Source organism: Pteropus medius, unplaced genomic scaffold, assembly GCF_902729225.1.
Source record: "Pteropus medius unplaced genomic scaffold, Ma_sr-lr_union100, whole genome shotgun sequence".
Taxonomy (NCBI): Eukaryota; Metazoa; Chordata; class Mammalia; order Chiroptera; family Pteropodidae; genus Pteropus; species Pteropus medius.
Window position 1 is genome coordinate 5,271,915 of NW_024342467.1, and position 23,433 is coordinate 5,295,347.

A 23,433-nucleotide genomic window follows, 5' to 3' on the forward strand; every position below is an offset into this window, starting at 1 on the left:
GCAATCACTGGGGCAAGGAAGTCAAGGAACTGAGATGCCAGGATACTAGAAGGATCATTTATGCGGATATTGAATTACTGAGAATTATGGCAAGAGGAGTACTGGAGAAAATTACAGTGAGCCACCAGCGAAATTCTCCAAGGAATTAGGGGAGTAGTAAGAACTGCCATGAGGAAAATGACCTGCATTATTAAAGGGATTTACAAATAGGGGTTTACAAGACCTCCTAAAAGAGAAAAGATGACAACTGATAATGTCATTTCTTTAGGATTTGTTTTTTGAAAATAAGTTCTCATTTTGTAAAATTTTCAAAGCCTTTATTCCATCAGTGAGCTGGAGGGAAGCTCAACTTTGTGCTGCATCACTGCTGGCTGAATTTGTCAGCCAATAAAACGTTAAGGGGCAACCTTCTCTGCTCTCAGCAGCACCTACAGCACTTCCCACTCTAGTCTCCTGAGGATACAGAGATGTGACAATGACTTTCAATGATCAAAACACCCAAATAAAGTTAACTTTTATATTTGATCTTTGCTTCTCATATATTCTCGTACAGAGAGGTAAGGACAGAAAGGCTATTTCTTGTTGCATTTTTTAAGCTGATACTTTATATTTCTGGAAAAAAGAAAACTATAATAGTTCCTTAAATAAGTGTTGTTTACCATTCATAATTAATAATACATTTAAAACCTGAATGTTTTCCTGATACAGTCAGCCAGTTCCTCTTGTGTTCTGGGACTTTCCCTGCTTCTCCACAGGACCTCACACGTATCTGATGACCTGGATTTCCCAAGCTGTTTATGTGGTACCTGTACTCAGGGTTTCCAAGGGCTGTGTGTGCAGCGAACAGCTGTTGCTTTGTTTGCTTTCAGTTTCAGAGGAAATATTTATTAAGGAACCAGCTGAGATTTTTCACTCCAAAGGAGTGAGAAGAAGGACAAAGAAGTAATTTATCAACTAGTAAATCGGAATGTGGCGGCTGTAATAAGCACACAGAAGTGAAGGTAGACCACAATTCGTGTAAAACTGCTTTAACTTAACTGTAGTAGGAAAGATAAGGGAGGGAGGAGGAATGGAAGGAATAGAATAAAACACGGAGGGTAAAGACAAGATAATAGAAAGGGAAGCATGTTTAAGAAATAAGAATTAGAACTTGTGAGTAGTTCTAGGATTCTTAAATGAATGAGGGAGATTTTATTTTGGGTACTATACCTTAATAGTTCCCTTGTCTTCTTCCTAAGTTTGTCCTCATTGACTTGATTCTAAAGAACATACTCTGAAAGAAAATCTCATGAATTCATTATTCATCTGAGTCCAAATTTGATCATAGTATTAAAAGAAATATAGTTATACTACTTTAAAATATAGAAATAATTTGGATAAACTGCTCATTGGAAGGTCAGAGTTATAAGGGGCCGAAGACAGGGTCAGGTCCAGTGCTCACATTTTTTTTTTTTAAATGCCAGTATATTTATTTATTTTTCATACTATAGATACATATTTTTTTTAACATTTTACTTTTTTTTATTTTCCCCCTCCCACCTCCTCACATTTTTTTTTTTTGATGAAGAACTTGAGACAACCAATGACCAGGCTGGGTTTTGAGGCTTGTGCTCTTACTAAATTAGAATTCCAATGTTCCTACCAGGACTTTACATTTTTAAATAGATCCACAGATAATCCCGATGTCTAAAGGTAAAATCTGCTTCTCTTGTTTTCTGTAATGTAAACACACAAGTTAGAATTGTGGATACATTGCTGCTAAAACGAAGGGAGAAGACATCCAAGGAATGAATTTATGATTGATGGATACTGAGATTTTTGGAATGGTTAAAAATTTTGACTGAAATTTCAAAGGAAGACACAACCCACAAAAGAAAATCAATGCTTGCTTGCTTATTTGTTTCTTTGGCTAATACCTTTCTCTAATAAAATCTTTGGGAAGAGAGGAGTTTAATTTGTTACTTTATTGAGAAGAAAGGGTGGCAGACTGGAGACTTGAAAAACTACTTTAACAATAGATAGAACATTTTCTGTTAAATTTAAAAAATGGAGCTACTTGCTTCCATAGTGCTACTGAAAGTCATGGCATCAAAAATATTTTAAGATTCTGAAAGGCAAACTAGCCTCTGTGTTTTTGGTCTTTTCTTGGAATTCTGGAAGCTACAAATGTGAAAAAACAATAGAGAAAGCAGCATAAAAAAGGGAGCTCATTTTCTAACTAATTTTGTTCTCCCTGATAAATCACATTTCTGTCCATCATCATGTATACCTTAGAAAGATTTTCACTAAAATCAAAGATTCTACATTGAATGATTGAATTGTATACTACCAATAAAGTGAAATTTGAGAATCTCTAATAAACAATAATGTAAACTAGCAGTGCTAAATTTAACAAGGGTTCATATACTTTGGTGATTAACTGAATTTCAGGTACACAATTAAAGATCCACACATTGCTGAATATCATGGCCATGAGATGATGAGAATAAGTCGAATAAAAATAATTAGAAAGAACAGATTAAAGGGAAGTAAATGACCCAACAAATAGATCTAAAGTAATAGGCAATTCTAACAAATCAAGTATAGGAATGAGATTTTAGACATATGACAGTTCTATAAATAAAACTAGAGCCTTATCGTTCTTAGAAAGTTTAGAAGTTCTGTACTCATTCACCTAGTGAACCAATCCATCCTATAACTAAAGCACTTATCCTCTAAACTTTATTTTGTACTTTGGAGCATCATATTGAATAGGAAGTACCCCAAACTTACATTTCTGAGCCTACATACTTTTAAAGATTTGCCTTGAATATCTAACATTATGGAATGGAGAAACTTTGATGTCAAACTTCAGAGTTAAAATTTTTATTTTAGCCACCAGCTATGTATCATAGTCCTAAGCAAGTTTTTTTAGCCCTGTCAGCCTCAGAATTCTCTTCTGTAAAATATTAGCAGTACTTAATTCCTAGCATTTTAGAAACTAAATGAAATAATGCTAATCGAGTACTACTCAATAAATAAATGTTCCTTCCCTCTCTCTGTCCTTCCTTATGGTAGATTAACAAACCTGAGGATCTTCATAGTTATTTGCAAAGTCAGTTTGCATCTCTCCATTAGAAGTGGTGAGTAATTCATGAGTCATTTTTAATGCTTTTCCTCTTGAAAGAATGAGAGAGTTAAAGTGCTTCCAGTCAAGAGTAAGCATAAATTACATGGCATCACTCAAGATCAATTTACAACATTAATAATAGTTATATGATCTGTCATCAACTATTAGTGCTTGGCAAGAGAAAACTGGACTGGAAAATTAGCAAGGTTGAAGGTGAAGAATAAAATGCCCTGGTTAACACACAGAACCTGGGAACACGACTTATTTGGGAATCACTTCCACTTTCAAAGGCTTGAAAATCTGTAACTTGAAAATGTCTACATTTCTAAAAGAAAACCATTTATAACCAGCAAAGGTATCTGAGAGAGAAAAAAGAGAACAGATAAATTTGAGTTTACTTAAGGAAAATTGAACCTTACCATAAAAGTATCTTTCATCATTTTTGAATTCTTCATTTCCATTATTAAGCTCATTCTGAGGCCATGCCTATAAATTCACATATACTTAAGTATTTATACATATTTATACATGACATGGGGAAACCATTAAACTATTCTGATATAGTTCATTCTAAAAACCTACTTTAAAGATTTGTGAAACTTCTCTCTGCCATTTCTGAAGGATGTAACCTATAGACTAAAGAGTCTTTAGGATGTAGAAAATGAGTATTCAGAAGTTTTAGGCTAAAAACTTAGCTGTTTCAAGCAAGCAGAGGGCCCCCTCACTTTAATGTGATTCTGTGTATGTGAAGTCAAGCAAAAACTATTGGTAGGAACAAAAGTAGGGTTTAATATTTGTTATGGGCTTAAGTAGTCTCTCTATTCTGTGTTAAATTAAGAAGTATAAAAAGATGAAAGAAGCAAAGCCAAGTCCCTACTTCTGACGCTTGAGAGATAATTTGTTAATTGTTCCAATATGCAAAATTTAATCTTCCTCTGCATTTCCAGTTTGAAAAATAAATGTGCTTCAATTCTGTGTCATGAGTCTACACAGAAACCTGCAGTCTGATTCTTTTAATAGTTCTACATTTTTTCCCCTGTTCGAAGATTAAATAAAATGTTTAAAATGAAGTTAACCAACTAATTGGTGTTTTTAATCTGGCAACGAATAAAGGCAAAGCTCAATGAGGGACAACATTAATTGATTTAGTGCTTGTAACTTTGATCACTTAAATTATAACTTTAAATCTAAGAAATAGTGAAAGAAGGGAAGAAAAAAATTCAACCATTTTCAGTCTTTCCCCCTTTGAACCTTATTCTGCTTATCCCTGTCAGTTCCCTCATAATAAAACACTTGGAAGATTTTTATAACCCCAATGAATAATATACACGCAATGCCTGGGGCGATTTTATTTAGAGCTTTTTATTAACATTATAGTGACAATTTAAAATAACACAGAATCACTGCATGATCCTCAATCTGCCAAAACAAATTGACCAAACATATTAGACATATGTATCACAAATTAATCTGTTGAATAAACTAATTCTGACAAATTCTATTCATTTTCATTTCAGCAATGTCTTTTTCTGTAATGCAGCTCCTTAGGTTATGTGGTTTTTTAAGGTAAATATAATCTTGGTCGAGCAACTAATGTAATGCATTTTTTTTTATGATGACATGTATCTAAGCACATTTTTAGCGGAATGGTGTCATATAGCAAAGATGTCAGACTACGGTGCATTTTATCTCCCTATTTGTTTAATCTGTACTTAGAACATATTACATGAAAAACTGGGATAGATTCAGAGGAAGGAGGAGTGAAAATTGGTGGAAGAAATATCAATAACAAGATTTGCAGATAACACCATCTTGCTGGCAGAAAGTAGTAATGATCTGAAATGCCTTCTGATGAAAGAAGAAAGTGCCAAGGCAAAATCGCATTTAACCATTAAGATGACAAAAATCATGACTATGGAAAAAATATACGACTTTAAAATAGACAATGAAAACATCAGTATTGTTAAAGATTTTGCTTGCTTTGTTTCAGTCATCAATTCAAATGGAAACTGCAGCCAAGAAACCGAGAGAAGGCTGAGACTCAGGATAGCAATGGAAGAATTAGAAAAGATAAACGAGAGCAAAGATGTGTCGTGACAGACCAAAGCTAAGATCATCCACACCCTATTATTACCAATTACTGTGTGTGAATGTGAAAGTTAGACAGTGAAGAAGGCTGATAGGAAAGACAATGATCCTTTTGAAATATGAGGCCAGAGGAGAGCTCTATAGATACCCTGGGCTGACAGAAACATGAACAAGTGGGTCCTAGAGCAAATTAAGCCTGAAACATCTCTGGAGGCAAAAATGACAGAACCGAAGCTGTCCTACTTTGAGCACGTCATGAGAAGGCAGGGTTCTTTGGAAAAGATAATACTTTGGGGAAAAATAGAAGGCAGCAGGAAAAGAAGACCAAATCTGAGACAGATTGACTCTGTACAAGAAGTCATAGGCACGAGTCTACAGGAGCTGAGCAGGGCTGTTGAGGACAGGACATGGTGGATAGGAGTTGAAGCCAACTCAATAGCACATAACATAAATACTATTTTAGCAAACAGCAAAGGAAATATTGTCAAATTGATACAAACGGAATCATTCTTTTTATTATTTTAAAGTTTTCTCCCTTTTATTCTCATTGGCTTAGATGCTATCAGTGGATAGAACATCATTTATTTGAAATAATTTGTTCTCAGTCATAGCAATAAAGGAAAGTGACTGCAACTGACTTTAATTTTAATAGAAAATAATAAATGTAGAAATCAATCGAGAATAAATAGGTATATTTACCTTTCATTAAATAAATGGTTTATATAATTATTATATAATTGTTTTTTATAGTCAGTAGCAATATACTGTGGCTGTAGACAACTAATTAAAGCAAGAGAAATGCATACAAACTTATTTCCAAAGGCCAGAGGCAAGTTGTTTCATGCTTCTTATTCCCCAGAAAGTAATACAGATGGAAAAAAAAATCTGAAGAAATAAAACACAAAGAGGAAAAACAATTAAAACTGAATCAATATTTTCATTCAACTGAGTTAATAATATGGAGAAAGTAAATATAAATATTTTAGACAGTTAAATAATTCAAATTGAATGTAGCAGTTGTTCACTGATAGAATTTAGCTAACCCAGCTTAAAACATGTTATGTTAAGACAGGAGTGGGAGTAAAAAGTTTTGTTTCCATGACTTTTTATTTATTTAACACTCACAAATCTGGGTCATTTATAGGGATGGGGCTATGTAAGCTAAATATTGAATAAATCAGAAATTTCTTCTGGCATTTGGGTATACTGCATGTTGTATGTATTGTATTAAATGATCTCATTGTTTATATAGTTTAAGAAATGGAAAAGGAGAAATAAAAACATTATTAAAGAATAATTTCTCTCTGAGGCAATGTGATCTAGCATATGATGAACTTCACCCGATATTTGTTAAATTCTAAACATTATTGCTGACTTACCTTCTTAGTCTTTTAATTTTATCAGATATAAAAAATGTAACTGCAATTCTCCTTAAAACTGAAGAGACAACTAAGTCATAATAAGCAGTAATAAGAGTTTATTGAGTTTATTATTTACTTTCAAGTAATACCACACATTCCCAATAAATAACCAAAAATTAGTCCAATAAAACTCTTGATTTCTAATGATCCTAATAAGAACTACCCAGTCACCCTTGGTAACAATTAATCAAAATGCCATAATGCACATTGTCTAATTCTCTTGAGTCAAAATCCAGGCATTAGTCTTTACCCTGTGAGATCCTTCCTAAGCTACTTCTTCTCCTTACTCTTACCTATGCACCAAAATCAGGCTATGGGATTGCTTATATGATCTCCATTTTACGTATTATTAGTACACTGATGATGAAGCAGGATGCCCAAACAGCAGGAGTGATTGGAAGAATTGTGCAAGAATTTCTCCACATTTATTTTATTGTGCAAACTTCCTCTTCAAACTATTTAAATATGACCAATTACTTCTCCCCAGGAATAAGATCGCTATCTCTGAAAGATCCATAAATATATACAAAAGAACACATTTAAGTAATAAGAAGGGAGCATGGAGAATGTTCTGGGGTGATGGAATAAAGTGAAGCTGAGGCCATTAACTGAGGCCAGCCACTAATTCACAAAAAATACTCTGAATTACGGTAATTTTTTTTATTAAAGATCAAACATGGATAACAACATCATCATCATCGTCAACAACAAAAAACCTCCTAAACGTTGATATTTAGATTTTATAGGTTGAACCTTCTGTTTTTTTCCTAGAGAATGACTATTCTTTACATTAGCCAATCTGATAGTTTTCTTTAAATCCATACATTCCTTTCAGCCTATAACATCCACAATAGGAAAAAAAAGAATTACCCCAAATAAAATCAACGGTTATATTGAAGCAGAAGTCAAGAATAATATTAACATTTGGAGTTACCTCAGAAATCAAATACAATATATTTCAAGTCTGGTTTTGATTATGTTTCTTTTGACTGTAATTCAAGAAAAATGACTTCATGGGATTTCTCATGATGGTGCCAGGTAAAATAATACCAAGATTGGGAAGTATTTGTGAAAGGCCTTAGATGTGCACTGAATTACATTTGTCTGTAAAGATGGGTTAATGCTGACAGAGGGATAGCTTTTAAGACAACTTTCAAGTGGAACAGAGATGATAAATCTATAATATCAGGATAAATAGTTTAATTTGGATTCATAATATTCATTGAGCAGCTAATAGATAACGTATGTTGTGCATGGTACTGGAATCTGAAATATATTTGGCAATAGAAGTTTTTAATTGGTTTTGAATCTAGTGTCTAGGTTCACAAAGATTATTTCCATGAGTGAAGGCTAGAGAGAATGATTTCAATGAAACCTCTAATACTGTATGTCAAATTTTGTGATTATGTCGTAATTCTTCTCTTCCTCACTTCCTACCCCCTTGGTGATCTACACTTTCATCTGGGATCCCAGAAATATTAAGAACCTCTGATCTAACAAGAGAATGAAACAGATTTCAATTCTAGTTCATGCTTTTGTTGTTAATCTGTCACTTCACAATTAAATCTTTTCCCTTTTGAACTTGTAATTGTTATTTCCTTTAGGGCCTCACCCTGACTAGAACACAAAGATTGTCTTTTCCGATTTTCTAAAATGCTTTTAGTTTCTTACCAAACAAATGTAATGTTGCACACTTTGTAATTTTGTTTCTCGGTTTATTTTTTTCTAAGCCCCACTGTATTATCCCTCCAAATAGATGGGGGAGGAGGGGAAAGCTGATGAAGCCTAGGGGTCAGATTCAGGTTTACATTAATGCATGGTGAGACCCTCGCTTACGCTAGGTATTATCCTAGGTAACTTTACAAGATTGTAACATCTAATTCTTATGAGAAACCATGGAGGATTGGTATCTAGTTTGCTGATGAGGCAATGGGAACTCAGACTCTACGTGGTTTACCAAGAAATCTCAACCTACAAATTATCACCTGAGATGATGATTTTTTGTTTAGGATCCTCCAGAAAATCAAACTGCACATCTTTACAAGTCAGTTCCATAAATATGAACATCAATAGCAAATTAATTTTCTTTTTCAGTCATCACCTGCACTTGTGTGGTGATTTTTGAGTCAGAAAATGCTTGGTTTCTGAGACCTTTTCATAATCAATATTTAAGCATAGAGCTTTTATATATAATGAAATTCAGATTGGCACAGGGGCATAGAAATTATATATAAGAACGTGTCCTTCTCAAAATATGTATAACTTTGAAATAATAACTGTGTTTCATTAGAATATAAGTAGGAAAATCAGATTTGCTTTTATATTTTTGGATATATATCTGTGTATATTATGTGTATTATATAAATATACTTTATATATATATATATAAAGTATATTTTAAGCTGCAGAATGGACATGGGCTCAATATAACCACTTGGTTATTGTAGTAATTCCAGTTTTCATTTTACTATGTCCAATCTTTCTCTCGATTTTCATATTAAACCATTTTAGTTTTCCACAGTTGATTAGATTAAAAGTATCACTTGAGATTCATTAATTAACACATTTCTCAATCAACTATTTGTTAAATGAAGATAGGAGAATTACGGCTTAGGTAAGTGTAAGAATAAATGATAACCAGAGTGGGCTTTTTGCAATATTCTTCTCTAATCTACAGATAGGATGGTTCTGGATATGTACAAACTCAATGAACACTTATTTTATCCAAATCTGGGCAAGTTCTGTATTTTTAACAGCTGGATTCAAAATACGAAACAGAGGAAGTTCACCCTTGGTGTCAAGCCCTCCTTGCACTAACACATCATTAGTGGACCTCGTCTTCAGGCTATTTCCTTGACTTCCCAGGGCCCTTGACTCTGATGCCTGAACTTTGGCCTGTGCAGATGCTCTCCACATTTCTTCAACCCCTTTTCAGAAAGTTCACCAATTGGCAGGTGGCTAATCTGAGCTACTAATCCATACTAAAACACCAGTGAGAACCAATGTGTTATTCTTCTGGTCTTCCTTATTATAACTATATTTGAAGAGGCTTTATTAAAAATGGTTCTATAAAAATGGTTCTATTCACAAGCACATCAGGCATCTGATCTTAAAGGAGAGAGAACAACTGAAGAAGAGGTATTTGTGTGCATGTGGCATCTCCTCAAACTGCCACTCTTAAATTATAAAGCTAGTGAATTGTTCTTACACCTATGTACATGTTGGTCTCTCTTGGTTTAAATCCACCTACTATGTTTAATAATAAATGACCTGATGAGCAAAGAAAATCAAATATCACCTTGAGTTAAAGACAATTTTTATTAGAACTAGCTAGCAACATCCCATACTTCTCAAATCATTTAATCATTAGATAAACTTGTAAATAAAATGAAAGCTTTAATGTACTTGAAGAAAGATTACCCACAAGAGAAATAAAATCTCTGTAATACCTTAAATTTATTTTGATTCTCAAACATGTATTTATTGGTACAAATAGTGACATGGTAAACACTCATTGAGATATACCTCATTTAATTTTATGCCTATCCATAGTGGCAATATAATTATGTATACTAAAGCACTAAAAATTGAACAAACAAGTCAGAAAAACTGTCATTTTGTAAAGAATGGGTAAATTTCTTGCAAAGGGAGAAACTGGAAATATTTTAAATACAAAATAGCATTTTTGTGAAGATTTGAGACTTAATCACTTTGAATAATTAAAAAACACATTACCATTTACTCCCTTGTGTAAATTCTCTTGGGATGGATGTCCCTTTTTGTATCCCTAACAAATAATACCTTGTCTATAAATGGAAGAATATATTTTTACCTAAAAATTATTTCTCCAACATTGATGAGGTTCCTAAAGTACTAGTTAACTGCCTATTTAACACAACTATAACAACCACAACAGCAACAATTTATTTTAAAGGAGACACATTAAACACACAAAAGTTTTTATAAAATTATTTGAAGAAAAATAAAACCAATTCTTTGTTAAACATACTTTTTAACATAATATTTTGTCCTTTTAGAGATGACTATTGTCTGCTGTGTTCATTGCAGCATTGTTCACAGGGCTAAGGTACTGAAACAACCGAAGTGCCCTTCAATAGATGACTGGATAAAGAGGTGGTACATATATACAATGGAATATTACTCAGTCATAAGAAAAGATGAAATACTGCCATTTGTGACAGCATCCTGAGACTACAATCTCAGGATGAATCCTAAGATTATAAATCATACAGAAAAAGTTGAGAACCATATCTTTTCACTCATATGCGAAATATAAAACTGAAAACAACAAGCAAGACATAGATACAGAAAACAGTTTAGTGATTACCAGAGAAAAAGGAGGGAAGGGAGGTAGATAAGGATAAAGGGGGTCAAATATATGGTGATGGAAGGAGATTTGACTTGGGGTGGTGAATACACAATGCAGTATACAGATGATGTATTACTGAATTTATACTTCAAACCTATATAATGTTATGAACCAATGTCACCCCAATAAATTTATTTAAAAAAATTCAGTTGAGTATTCCCCCCAAAAAAATCTTTAAAAGAATTTAAAAGAGATTAAATCTGAATTCTTACAAAATGTTTCTATTTTCTATTAATGAAAAATAATAAACACCAATAAAACTAGAACAGAAATTGGAGCCATGTACTGAAGGTCTTTCTGAAGTGAAAACATTAGAAAGATATTAGGTAATGATAAATATTTTCCCCTAGAATTTTGCAAGAAAACAATTTGATAAATGCCAACTCAAAAGATATTGGGAATAATTGATTTTACTTCCAGTATATCCTACATATGACTGAAATACCAAGAGTCATATGCAGACAAACAAATAAAAGCCTTAAGAGAAATAATTTCCAGTCACTGAACCTATAGGAAGGCTTATGTTCTCTCTCTGTTTATTTCTATACCCTATTCAAGAGCAGATACAATTATAGCTTGTTTAATATGTGGTCTTATAAAGATTTATTACTATGTAGATTTTAAATCAATATTATTATTTTAAATTAGTATATATGTATATATATTCTTCAGTAAGGAAAAAAATATGTAAAAAGAAAGTTTATGTGAATATCCATGTGATAACAGTAACTTATTTGAAAAAAACATTTTTCTTAATCATTATCTATGATACTAAATTTTAAACAACAGAATATACTAAACATACCACATCATATTTTTTAAAGAAAATAAACATAAAATAAACATTAGAACAAAGTTTTTAAGTAATTCAGTTGAACTCTGAAACCTGAAAAATCTGATATTATTTTACGATTCATTGGGGGCAAAGGACTTTCATAATTTTACTGACAAAAAAGTACTATGTTAATTTAGACAACAAATATAGAAACTTTATTGCAACCATTTCTTCAGTTTCCTAGAAATGATTACCTCTTATTACGTACAAAAATTTATTCATTTCTAAAAATCTAAACTGCTCAAGAGTGTATATCTTTCTCAACAATATTCCTAAAAATATACTATTGTTTATCAATACTACATTTGAGCTATCATGATAACATTTGAAAAGAATAAATATTAGTAAGAAGATCTGAGATCACTTTGAGGTCTCCAAAACCTATCTACAATTTAGAGAATGTACTTGACAGTTGATGAATTAGCTACTGTGCATGCAAACCCATCTGGTGGAAGTTGTATAGATCATAATTAGCATAAAGTGAAAATAGATGCTACATTCCCCCAAAACAAACATTTTACATCTTTGAATTCAAAGTTATGAATAAAGTGTTTTTATAGATATATGAGTTTATAGTGATACATTTTAGATTTATATCAATTTCCTTGAAAATTTCTAAATATTTTAATATATACACTCTCTATATCCAGGTTTCTTCTCAGTTTTTTTTCCAGATGATGATGATGATGATGATGATGATGATGAAATTTTAGCTTGAAGGTTTTCAAAAGAATAGGTACAAAGAATGCCTAACTTACCACAATGAATACATAAAGAAAAATTAAAGAGATGATCAAAGTCGATTAGATATGATTTCTGTTCATTGGATGATTAGAATATGTGGCTTGTCAAAACTGAGGCCTACCTTTATATTTTTCTAATCATTGAAGTTCTTAATGTCATAGAAAGGTAAGACTTTTTAGAATGTTTTTCTTGAACTACAGGAGAGAAAGGAATATGGAGACATAGAAATAAAGTTTCAATAAGGTTAAATTGATAAAGAACCAAATATCACTTGTCGGAATGAATGCTAGAGTGACTGTGGATCATTATGTTGGGAAAAATATTTTAGGAAAGGTGTACATTATGGAAAGAATCTTTTTACTCATAATCTTTCTTTTGTAGTTAACATCTCAGGTTCTTTGCTATTGAATGTGAGAAGAAAAAAAATCAGAGTAATTAAAAATTTTAAGAAAAATGTGTTTTAGTTTTTATAAAGTTGAGGATAAAATGAGAGTAGAAAAAATAAGAAGTCACTCAATGACCATCACATAGTTTGATGCTGAGACTTTTTTATTTATTAAAATTAGTGATGGGCAAATGATTGAAAATAACCTGATCTCTTGCCCTAAAAACTGACTGTACATTTTTTGAAACGTAAGAGAGTTCAGTACATTTTAGAGTTCATCAAATTTATTTTTTTTAACTTTTATATTTCTGCAGACAAGTTCTGACTACATCTAGAAATAAAATTTCACTTAGTTTTACTGAGTGTGTCTAACACTGGCACAAAATTTAGTATGTTTTGAAACTAAAGATATTTGAATAAAATATTGCTGGATTAATTATGGTCCTTACATGTCCTAACAGAATTCTTTGTAATAATGAAAAACATGATATGTAATCTAATATTAAAAGTACTATGCCTTTCTGATATCCATTTTTTTTTTGACAACTGAAATTTAAAGCAGTTATTTATAAAATCGGAGTTTTGTTTCAACTAAAATTATCAAGAAAACTGTTCAATTCTAATCTACCACAATGCCATTGTTATGGTCAATGAGTGGCAGTCACTGCCAAGCAATTCCATCACAAGATCATACTGATTTTCAGTGTATCCTACATAACAAAAGCAGGCAGGCTCCTGGCATCTCTCTAACATAAATCAAGCACTTAGATCATCTCACGTGGATAAGAACTTTTAACATTTGATATACAAAAATTTACATCTAGAAGAGCATATGTTTACAAGTGCAGAATACCATTCAATACTGCTAACCCAGGACTTTTAGTGTGCTATTAAAAAAAAATTCCTTATACTTGCCTGCTATCTAGGAAGCAAATCTCTTAAAAACGAGTTCATTTTAAGGAAAAAAAAATGCCATGTTTACAGAAATAATAGTGATGTCTGGTTTTAAAAACAGGACAATATATCTTGGAAAGATATGTTTTGAAAAGATCACTTTGTATTGTTTTTATTGTGTCAAAGGGATGATTAGAACCCCAGTAAATGGGAACCTCCCAGAGTAGGCTAAACAGAAGGCCAACGGCCCACATATGGCTTGCAGCTTGAGGGATTTCTCTCAGTGTTCTGCCAGAGATGGGGCTGCCCAAATGGTTTCTCGCGTAAGTCTTAAGTCATAAACTGCATCCTACTAGGCCAGCCATGCCAGAACTAGACCCAAGGGTATACAGAGTCTTGGCTGATGGGAACAATGACTGCTTCCTAAGGAAGCCACAGCTGCTTTCCTGAGAGACACCCCAGATGCCTAAATTTTCCCTTACTTTCCATTTTTGACTACCTGTTCTGGCAATAATTCCAACAAAGGGAGAGGCAGGCAGCAGGCACCCAGCTGTTTTCAATAAGCATTGGCAATGCAGGTACTGATTACATAAACACTACAAACATTCAAAGAGCATATTTTCTAGCTTTTAAGCTATAAAAAATGTGTGAGCCTGTACCAACACCCTATATCTCCTCTGCTCCAAATAATGATAATGACAATGATGACGATGATGATGTTGATGATGATGATGATGATAATAATAATAAGAAGAATGGCTTTAATAAGAAAACAAAGATTATTAAAGGAAACATGATATAATGCATTGCTGGAAAAGAGCTTGAATTATACAAAGAGAATTGGAAAGATGAAGTTTCCACATTTCAGGGGTAAGGATATATATTTTTTTCCTTTATAAAACTATGAGATCAAAATGTACACTTAATTCACTTGATGACTTATTTTTTCCACAACCCAGACAAAAAACAATCAGATGTTGCATTATCTATTTACATTATAGTAAATTTTCCTTTTTATTCACATATATTTAAAAATACTGTTTAAACTCTTAATATATGTAAAATACCCACGTAAGTATATGAATGAAATATTACATAAGGTTTTCTGTTTACATTAATATCAGGTCTGGAAACCTAGAGAAAATCCATTTATACTCTTTAATGAAGATGAATATTTTCTGCTTAAAAATACATATATCGACTTTTTGGATCTGAGCATGATATTTGAAAACTGAAAAATTTAAATAACTCATACATCACAAATGCAGGTTTGTTATTTTTTAATGTTTTCTATATTTGACACATTAGATTAAGAATCTACATAAACATCCTAAGAACTTAATTGGAGCTTCGGTAATCTATATTTCTAAGTCGTTGTTCAATTTTTTGCATAACAAAGTGATTTCTTGTCACCAAGAACAGAATTACATTTAATTTTTTATCTTAAGATCCTCATTTATTTTTACCTCAGTGATTCACAAAAATGATCTTGGCTATGCCAGTTTTCTTCAGTATATCTATTGTTTTTTCCATAATGCTCTTTCCTCTAAGACAGTGGTATATATTGTTTGATATGGGTTTTTAGTTGGACTCTTTCAAATAACAAAAGTTACTGAATAAATGCAGCAGAGGGAATACTTTTCAACTTATTCTTGAAAAATAGTTTTGGTAAAGTGATCAACTAACAATTCAAAAATAAAGCTATTGATGGGAAATCTGAGTATCATTGGTAAATTAGTGAATAGACTAAGAATGATAAACCATATACATGTTGAAATAAATTTGGGACATAAAATAACCCTAGCTAAACCGGAAGAACTCTGGGAAAGAAATAAGATTAGGTTATCCTAACTCGGCACAAGTTATTTTGCCTCGGGACATTAGTTAGAATTTCAGTTTCTGCCTCTATAAAATGGGGATATTAGTTTTCTTATTTTTTTTTACAAGATTATGGTAAATACCGACTCAAATTTTTAAAATTGTAAAGTGCTATCAAGATATAAGATAGGCTATTAAAGTTTGATACTTGTCTTGCTAAAAAGATTCAATAAACATAAAGTGAAAGAGAGATTGATGGATAAGGATTTATGAATTATAAGTAGAATATGGAATATGAGAGATTTTACCAATTCCAGTTCTTTTTCATTGATAGTCATATGTTAAAATGATGCTTTTAAAGCTGTGGATATGTAATTATTGCTGGGAATATACAATTCTCCTACAAAGTAGGATAAGATTTTAGTAGGTAAGTACAATTATACATAGATTGTTGTTTGAAATATTTCTGTTTTGTACCTCATTGTGTAAGAGCATGGAGTTCAATGTTCTTGAGTTTTTACAATACCAGTATATTTTCTAGGGCCCTACAATGACTTTTATTTCAATTTTTTGTTTATGACACAAAAATATGGAGTAAATAATAATTTCTAATGAACCTCTCTTCCCCCCATTACTAAACTATTGTTTTGATATTTTATGTTACATTAAATTTCCTATTTCTATCTCACATTACATTTAAAATTATTTTTACACAGACATTATTCTAGGGGAACTCGGAGCAATATAATGGAAAATATCTTCTCCTTGGATATAAGCTGGCCTCCCAGCACTCTGTTGCCTGAAATTTAAAAAGTTAAGATATGCCAAGTTCATCTTTGAAATAATAGCTTAGCAGGCATCATCCAAAAGATATAGAGAAGTACCAGCAGCATTGATTCAAAAAAAACTTCACAGAGGCATATACTGACATAAAAACAAGTAATGGAAAATTTTGATAGTTCTTAGTAAATAATAATGAGTTTTAAGGACAATAAAAACTTCAGAAGGAAACTATCTTGCTTGCATTTTATAGTTCAAGAAATACAACTTTACCTCAATAAAACTGGGGGCGAAAGAAATATAGTTTGGCCATTAATGTATTATCTAGGCCAAGTTACAAAAATAAAACTTTCAAACTGTTTTTATCTTGTTCAGAATTTATTATAGATTATTTCCCTCTCCAATGAGAAAGAAGAAAGAAAGGGTGGAGGAGGGAGATTATTACTAGGATACTTAAAAACAATTATAATGAAAAACTCTGGGGGAAACTTGTAACCAATATGCAATATTGAATAAGGTAAAAATTATACTTTAATATAGTATGAGTTTTCAGACAGTGTCCTTGTAGCTGAAAATGTGTTTATAATTATGTCAAAAGTGATATTTTACGGATTCCAGGGAAATGTGTTAATAATTCTCATAAATAAGTAAGGGCAAGTGGAACCTCCTTGGTTAGCTTATGAAGTGAGCACATGCGACGAAAATTGTCCAGAATTAAATTACCCTAGAAAATCCCTTAAATAACTCCTATAGTATAATACACGTGGTTTTGTGTATACAAACCCTTTATGGCAATTCTTTCACACACTTAAGTTTGAGAACCGTTGTGCTAGACTGAGGAAAGTAACCAAAGGAAATCTCTGTATAGATATCTGGATGTCTGACAATTTAAACTGATCTTGCTTGTAGGTTAAAGAGCAAACTTGGTAAAACAAACAAACAAACAGAAACCGAAAAGGAAAAGAAACGAATGATGAGCTCAACATCGTTTCTGCCTATCTCTAGGGTTTACTCTTTATTTTTAATATTGAGGCTCTGTTGCTCTAGTATATGTTAAATGGATGTTTTTGCTTTCGTGAGGGTCACACAACATCGTGGAGTTAGAAGTAAGTTCCAAATTCTGAGAGTAGCTTATATACACCTCCGATGTCACTTCACTTTATCTTAATAAAGAAGAGAATATTTAGTTTGTCTTCTTTGACATAAACATTTGTTTTAAAATGATGTTTTAACTGCTCTAGCTTTCTGTATTCATTGCTATTTTTAAATTTGTGTTTGATAGCAATGACCTTATAAGACATGTGCAGGCAACAGTTATATTTCAAACATTCAAATGAATAAATTGAACATAAATTATGTTACAAAAAATGTGATTTATCAAAATTTTCTGTTACAAATAAACTAATTTTAGATTTGAATAGTATATTTTTTCTTCACTTAATTATGATCCTCTGCAATAAACCAGAGCACTACAGAGTATTTGATACAGAGATGCTCTTTGCTAAGACTCAGGAGTTATGTAGAGAAACTACAGAATTCTGGAATGAGATGACTACCGTAATTCACCCTTGCAAATTTCACCAGAATGAACACTGACTAAATGGCATTATAATTGACTGAATTTTTCTATGCTCTTATCAGAAGAAAGCACACACATTTAGAAATGTTATTTTTCTTCTTTTTTTCTTTTTATCTTTATATTTTTTCTTTGCTATGGTAAAGTGAGTTACAAACTCCCATAAGACCCAAAGACTCTGTACAACTTGGGTTGTGGACCGGATTTCTCCCACATGAGTTCAGTGTCCGGGTCAGTCGGAATGGTATTAGAACATTAAATTTTCAAAACACACACACAGTGGAACAGATGTGTTTTATAGGGACTGCAAAATGAAGTTCAAAAATAAGGGGGTCTGGGTAATGTTACGGTACAATATGGTTAGAGATCACTATATAAAACTAATTCCTGCTGATAATCATAACTTGTCTCTGTGAAAACTAGTTTATAATATTTGTGTATAGCACTATGGAGAATATCAAAGCTACCAAGATTTGAAACAGTGCAGCAGGAGCTCCAGAACGTTATGTAAATTAACCCCACAACATGGAACACATTAACTTGAGGGTTTTAGGAATTTGGAACTCAGAATGCCTAGGATGTGGGTTTAATTGAAATGCAGTATTATGACAATCAGTTGTTCTCTCGAGACAGAATTTTTTAAGGTGCATGCAAATGTATAATTGAGCATTGACATATTACATCATAGTGATACATTTTAAATAACCCGTATCTGCTTCATGATATTTATTTCACTGAAATACCACTGGATATTTAGAGATTCCTCCTTTAGAGTCCAGCCATCTGAATAAATGAACAGTACACTGAGGTGAGCCAGTCAACTCTCAGATGGGGCCAGGACTTAAAGGCTCACACATACACAAAGCACTTCTTCTGGAAAAAATGTTTCTGGGTTTTCAACATAAATCAGGGTCAACACATAATACAATCATACTTTAGCACATTGAAAAGCTGGAAAACAGTCTAACTAGGATGGTGATGCTTCCAGTAAACCTTCAGGCCAAACAGCAATCAGGAAGAGAATTCATGGCTTTGTGATCAAACTCCTTCTCTATTCAAGTCTGTGAAGGGATTGCCTGCTCTCTTGGGGAAATTTTAAATGGAAGTTAGAAAACTGCACTTTCTCCATGGATATGATTTTACAGGATTTCTTTTTCTTTTCTTTTTTCTTTTTAACTATAGTCACAAATGGATATAGCTGTGAGTAACACAAAATTGCAAAAGGCTTGATTTTCACGCCATAACGATTAACTTATATTTTTATGGTAAAAGAATAAGCCAAATTTTTTGAAAGAAATTTTGCTTGTATTACTTATAAACAGTAGTAATAAGATTAAACAATAACTCTTTAATGGTAAAAAAATAAAAGTCTGTTACATATAAAGAAATCCTGTTTGTTCAAATTACATATCAGATTCAGAATATGCCAGATAAAATTAAGTATGTTATTGTTTATGTTATTTTTTAATGTAAAATACAAAGCACAAAACTAAGAGTTGCTTATTGCATGGCAGAGTTGGAGGCTCCAGGATCAGCAGATTAATATATAACCACTGAGCTTGCATTATATCCCTAAATCCATGCTAGAACCAAAGTGATTGGTAAATAATATAAAATGAAGCCAAAGTAAGTTAAGAAGAAAGAAACTCTATGTATCTTAGGAAAACTACAAAAGACTGAGAACAAGAAGATAAATTTTAATGGAAACCAGAAACGAAAGACATATTAGATTAAAAGGAAAAATATAAATAAAGTATATCAGACTTTTGGTCAAACAGTAATAAAATATCTTCAGATTTCAATAAATCTCTTTAAATATCATGTCAACCTATGGAACTATTCTAGCTAACCTGTCACTTAAGATTGGAGGTAAATAAAATAATAAATAATAATAGTAAGTTAAAAATGTGTTAGAATTAAATACTAGACAATGATAACATTGTAGATAGAGCTAGATTTAAAGCATTATTAAATCAACTAAGAACATTAAAATGTAGGACTAACCACTAAAAAATTTTAAACATATAACTTGCAAGATAGTTAATTTTTTTTTGAGAAGGAAGAGTAAAGCTGGAGCCATCACACTTCCTGATTTTCTAAAATTAAACTTATTGGGATGACATTGGTTAATAAAATTATATAGCTTTCAAGTGTACAGTTCAATAATACGTCATATATATAATATATATTGTAATGTGTATTCACCAGCCAAAGTTAAATCTCCTCTGTCACCATATATTTGACCCCTTTTACCCTTACCTACCTCCCCTTCCCTCTTGTAACCATTAAACTATTGTCTGTGTCAATGAGTTTTTGTTAGTTTGTCTTGTTTGCTTGTTGCTTTGAGTTTTATAACCTATATATGAGTGAAATCATATGGTTCTCGACTTTGTGTCTGACTTATTTTGCTTAGCCTGATAATCTCGAGATCCATTTTGTTAAAAATGGCAATAGTTCATCTTTTCTATGGCTGAGTAATATTTAAAACGATGTTACAAAGCTATAGTAATAAAAATAGTATTGGCATAAAACAGACATATAGATTAATGGAACAGAAGAGCTCCGAAGTAAACCCACATGGTCAATTAGTTTTCAACAAAGGACCCCAATATGCAATGGGAAAAAGACAGTCTCTTCAATAAATGGTGTTTGGAAACTGTATAGTCACAAGAAATGAAATAAACAAATGAACCTGGACTCTTAGCTTTCACCATACACAAAAATCAACTAAAAATAGATTAAAGACTTGAATATAAGAGATGAAACCATTATATTCCTAGAAGAAAACAGGTGGTAATTTCCTGACATTGGTCATGGCAAGGGTTTTTTTGGATTTGACACTGAAAGCAAAGGCAACAAAACCAAAAATAAACAAGTGAGACCACATCAAACTAAAAAGCTTCGGCACAGCAAAGGAAACCACCAACAAAGTGAAAAGGCAACCTATGGAATGAGAGAAAATATTTGCAAACTACATAATCTATTAGGGTTTATATTCAAAATATTGAAGGGACTCATACAACTTAAGAGAAAAAAAAAAACCTAAATAGCCCATTTCAAAATGGACAGAAAACCTAAATAGGCATTTTTTCAAAGACATAAAAATGGCCAATGGGTACATAAAAAGATGCTCAACATCATTAATTATCAGAGGAATACTAATGAAAACTACAACAAAATAGCAACTTACACCTGTTAGGATGTCTATTATTAAAAAGACAGGAGATGACCAATGCTGGTGAAGATGTGTAGAAAGGGAATCCTTGTACACTGTTGATGAGACTGTAAACTGGTGTTACTACTACAGAAAACAGTATGGAATTTCCCCAAGAAATTAGAACTAGAACTATTATATGATCCAGCAATTCCACTGCTGGATTTATATCTAAAGAAAATAAAGTTATTATCTCTCAGAGATATCTGTTCCCTCATGTTTATTGTAGCATTATTTACAAGGTATGGAAAGCCAAGGTATGGAAAGAACCTGTGTCTGTTCACAGATGAATGGATAAGGAAAATGTGATTATATATATAATATATGTAATATATATATTATATGTTTTATATATAATATATAAGAATATACTTCAGCCTTAAAAAAAGGAAATCCAGTCATTTTCAACAACATGGATGAATATATATATAAACATATATATTTAAATAAATAAATATACATAAATAAATAAATAAAAATGAAACAAAGTTAATAACACTGCATTATATTATTGAAATTTGCTGAGAGTAGAGCTTAACTGTTCTCACAAAAAAAGAAAAGAAAAGAAAAGAAAAAGTAGATAGATGTGTTAACTAACTCAATGAGGGAATCCTTTCCCAAGATATATGTATGTCAAATCAGTATATTGTACACTTTAACTATCTTATAATTATATTTATCAATTATACCTCAATAAAACTGAAAAAAAAATAAAAACATTAACTCTGAATCAATTTGGTTAGTGTTAAATCATGGGTCTTTTCAATTTCCTTGTTTTATTTTTCTGTATTTTTGAAAAAATTTATTTACATCGTAAAAAATTTTTATTTTAATTAAAAAACAGAGGGACTCAACAAGACCATGAGTGTTCGGCATAGCTTCAGGATAGAGGGGTACTCCTGCTGGCCTGAGTACCGGATTAGATCTGAGGTAGAGAGAAAGGGAACTAATACACCTGAAGGGCGGGGTCCAGTCAACTTTGCTGTAGAGGAGGTTGGCCTGACTCTCTTTGACTATATTTCTGAGTTAAAGGGAAACTGTAAAAGAATTTTTTCTATGGGGTTATTCAAAAGCATACCAAAGAATGGAGAGATAATTGGATAATTTTTTATAAGAACTATTTCAAAAGTTTAAAATATGTGAGATTAATTGAGTAGGAGATCATGCAAATCAGAAAAATCTGATGGAGTCATATTTGGTAAGTGAAAGATCAGATTTTTATTGATCACCTCCATGCATGAATTATCTAGACAATACTCACCAACATAAAGATGATAACTAAGACATTTATTCAACAAATAATTATGTTTTGATTTCGACCAGGCTATTTATAACTTTATGGGATTTGAATTAGAATAAACAATACAAATCACCACACAGACAATTACGATACAGGGTGCTGTGTGTAGCAGGGCACGCAATATAGTCTGAGAGAGCATAGAAAGTGTCAGGGAAGAATGAAGTGCCTGAAATGCAATACTTCCTCAACTAAGTACTTATAAATAAATAACTGCATGATTGAATGAACTGATATTTAAACCAAGACATTAGGGAGAAAGAGGAGTTTGCTAATGGAAAAAGAGAAAAATCTGGGGAACAGAACAATCTAGAGAGAAAAATAAGACCACTCTCTGGAAGAATTGGGAGACATTCAGAGAGGTTGTTCCCCCAAAGCACTAGAAAAGAGTAGAGAGAGACGAGCCTTGCATAAGACAGGGTAGGCAACTAAAGGGTTTTTATCATGGAATGATATGATTAGATTTGCTCTAAGCATCTGACTGTGGTGTGGAGACTGGAGACCAGCAAGCTGGATGAGAGACCTGTTAAGACACTGTCTCAGTAAACTGATGATGACAGCGGCCAGAACTAGAGTAGTAATGCTTGTGGGGATAGAGAAAAAAATATGGATTTAAAGGATTTTAGGAGATTAAACCATGAGATTGAATAAGTTCCCCAAGGAATATATACATAAGAAAATATTTTTATGCTCTCATGATAATCTTGTAACATATTTCCAGACAAACCAGATGGCTTATTACATTTTCCCCAGATCTTTCCTGTTGTATAGCTTTCTTCATGTTCACATCCTCTAATTCTCTTCTCCTCCAAGCTCATTTCTTTAAATCCCACCCATCACTCAAAGCAGGCCTCGATGTTACCTCCTTCATGAAATCTGCCA

The 23,433-nt window shown here is 32.1% G+C and overlaps 1 protein-coding gene across 1 annotated transcript in view; it reads right to left on the reverse strand.

Annotated features, from left to right (window-relative positions):
- Positions 1-1,743: 1,743 nt before the first annotated feature.
- The window catches only part of AGMO (alkylglycerol monooxygenase), a 287,513-nt gene continuing 265,823 nt past the window's right edge, over positions 1,744-23,433 (reverse strand). Inside the window, exon 13 of the mRNA XM_039862435.1 lies at positions 1,744-6,082. Coding sequence (XP_039718369.1) covers positions 6,008-6,082 — 75 coding nt within the window. The 3' untranslated portion in view covers positions 1,744-6,007. The remainder of the gene's footprint in view (positions 6,083-23,433) is intronic.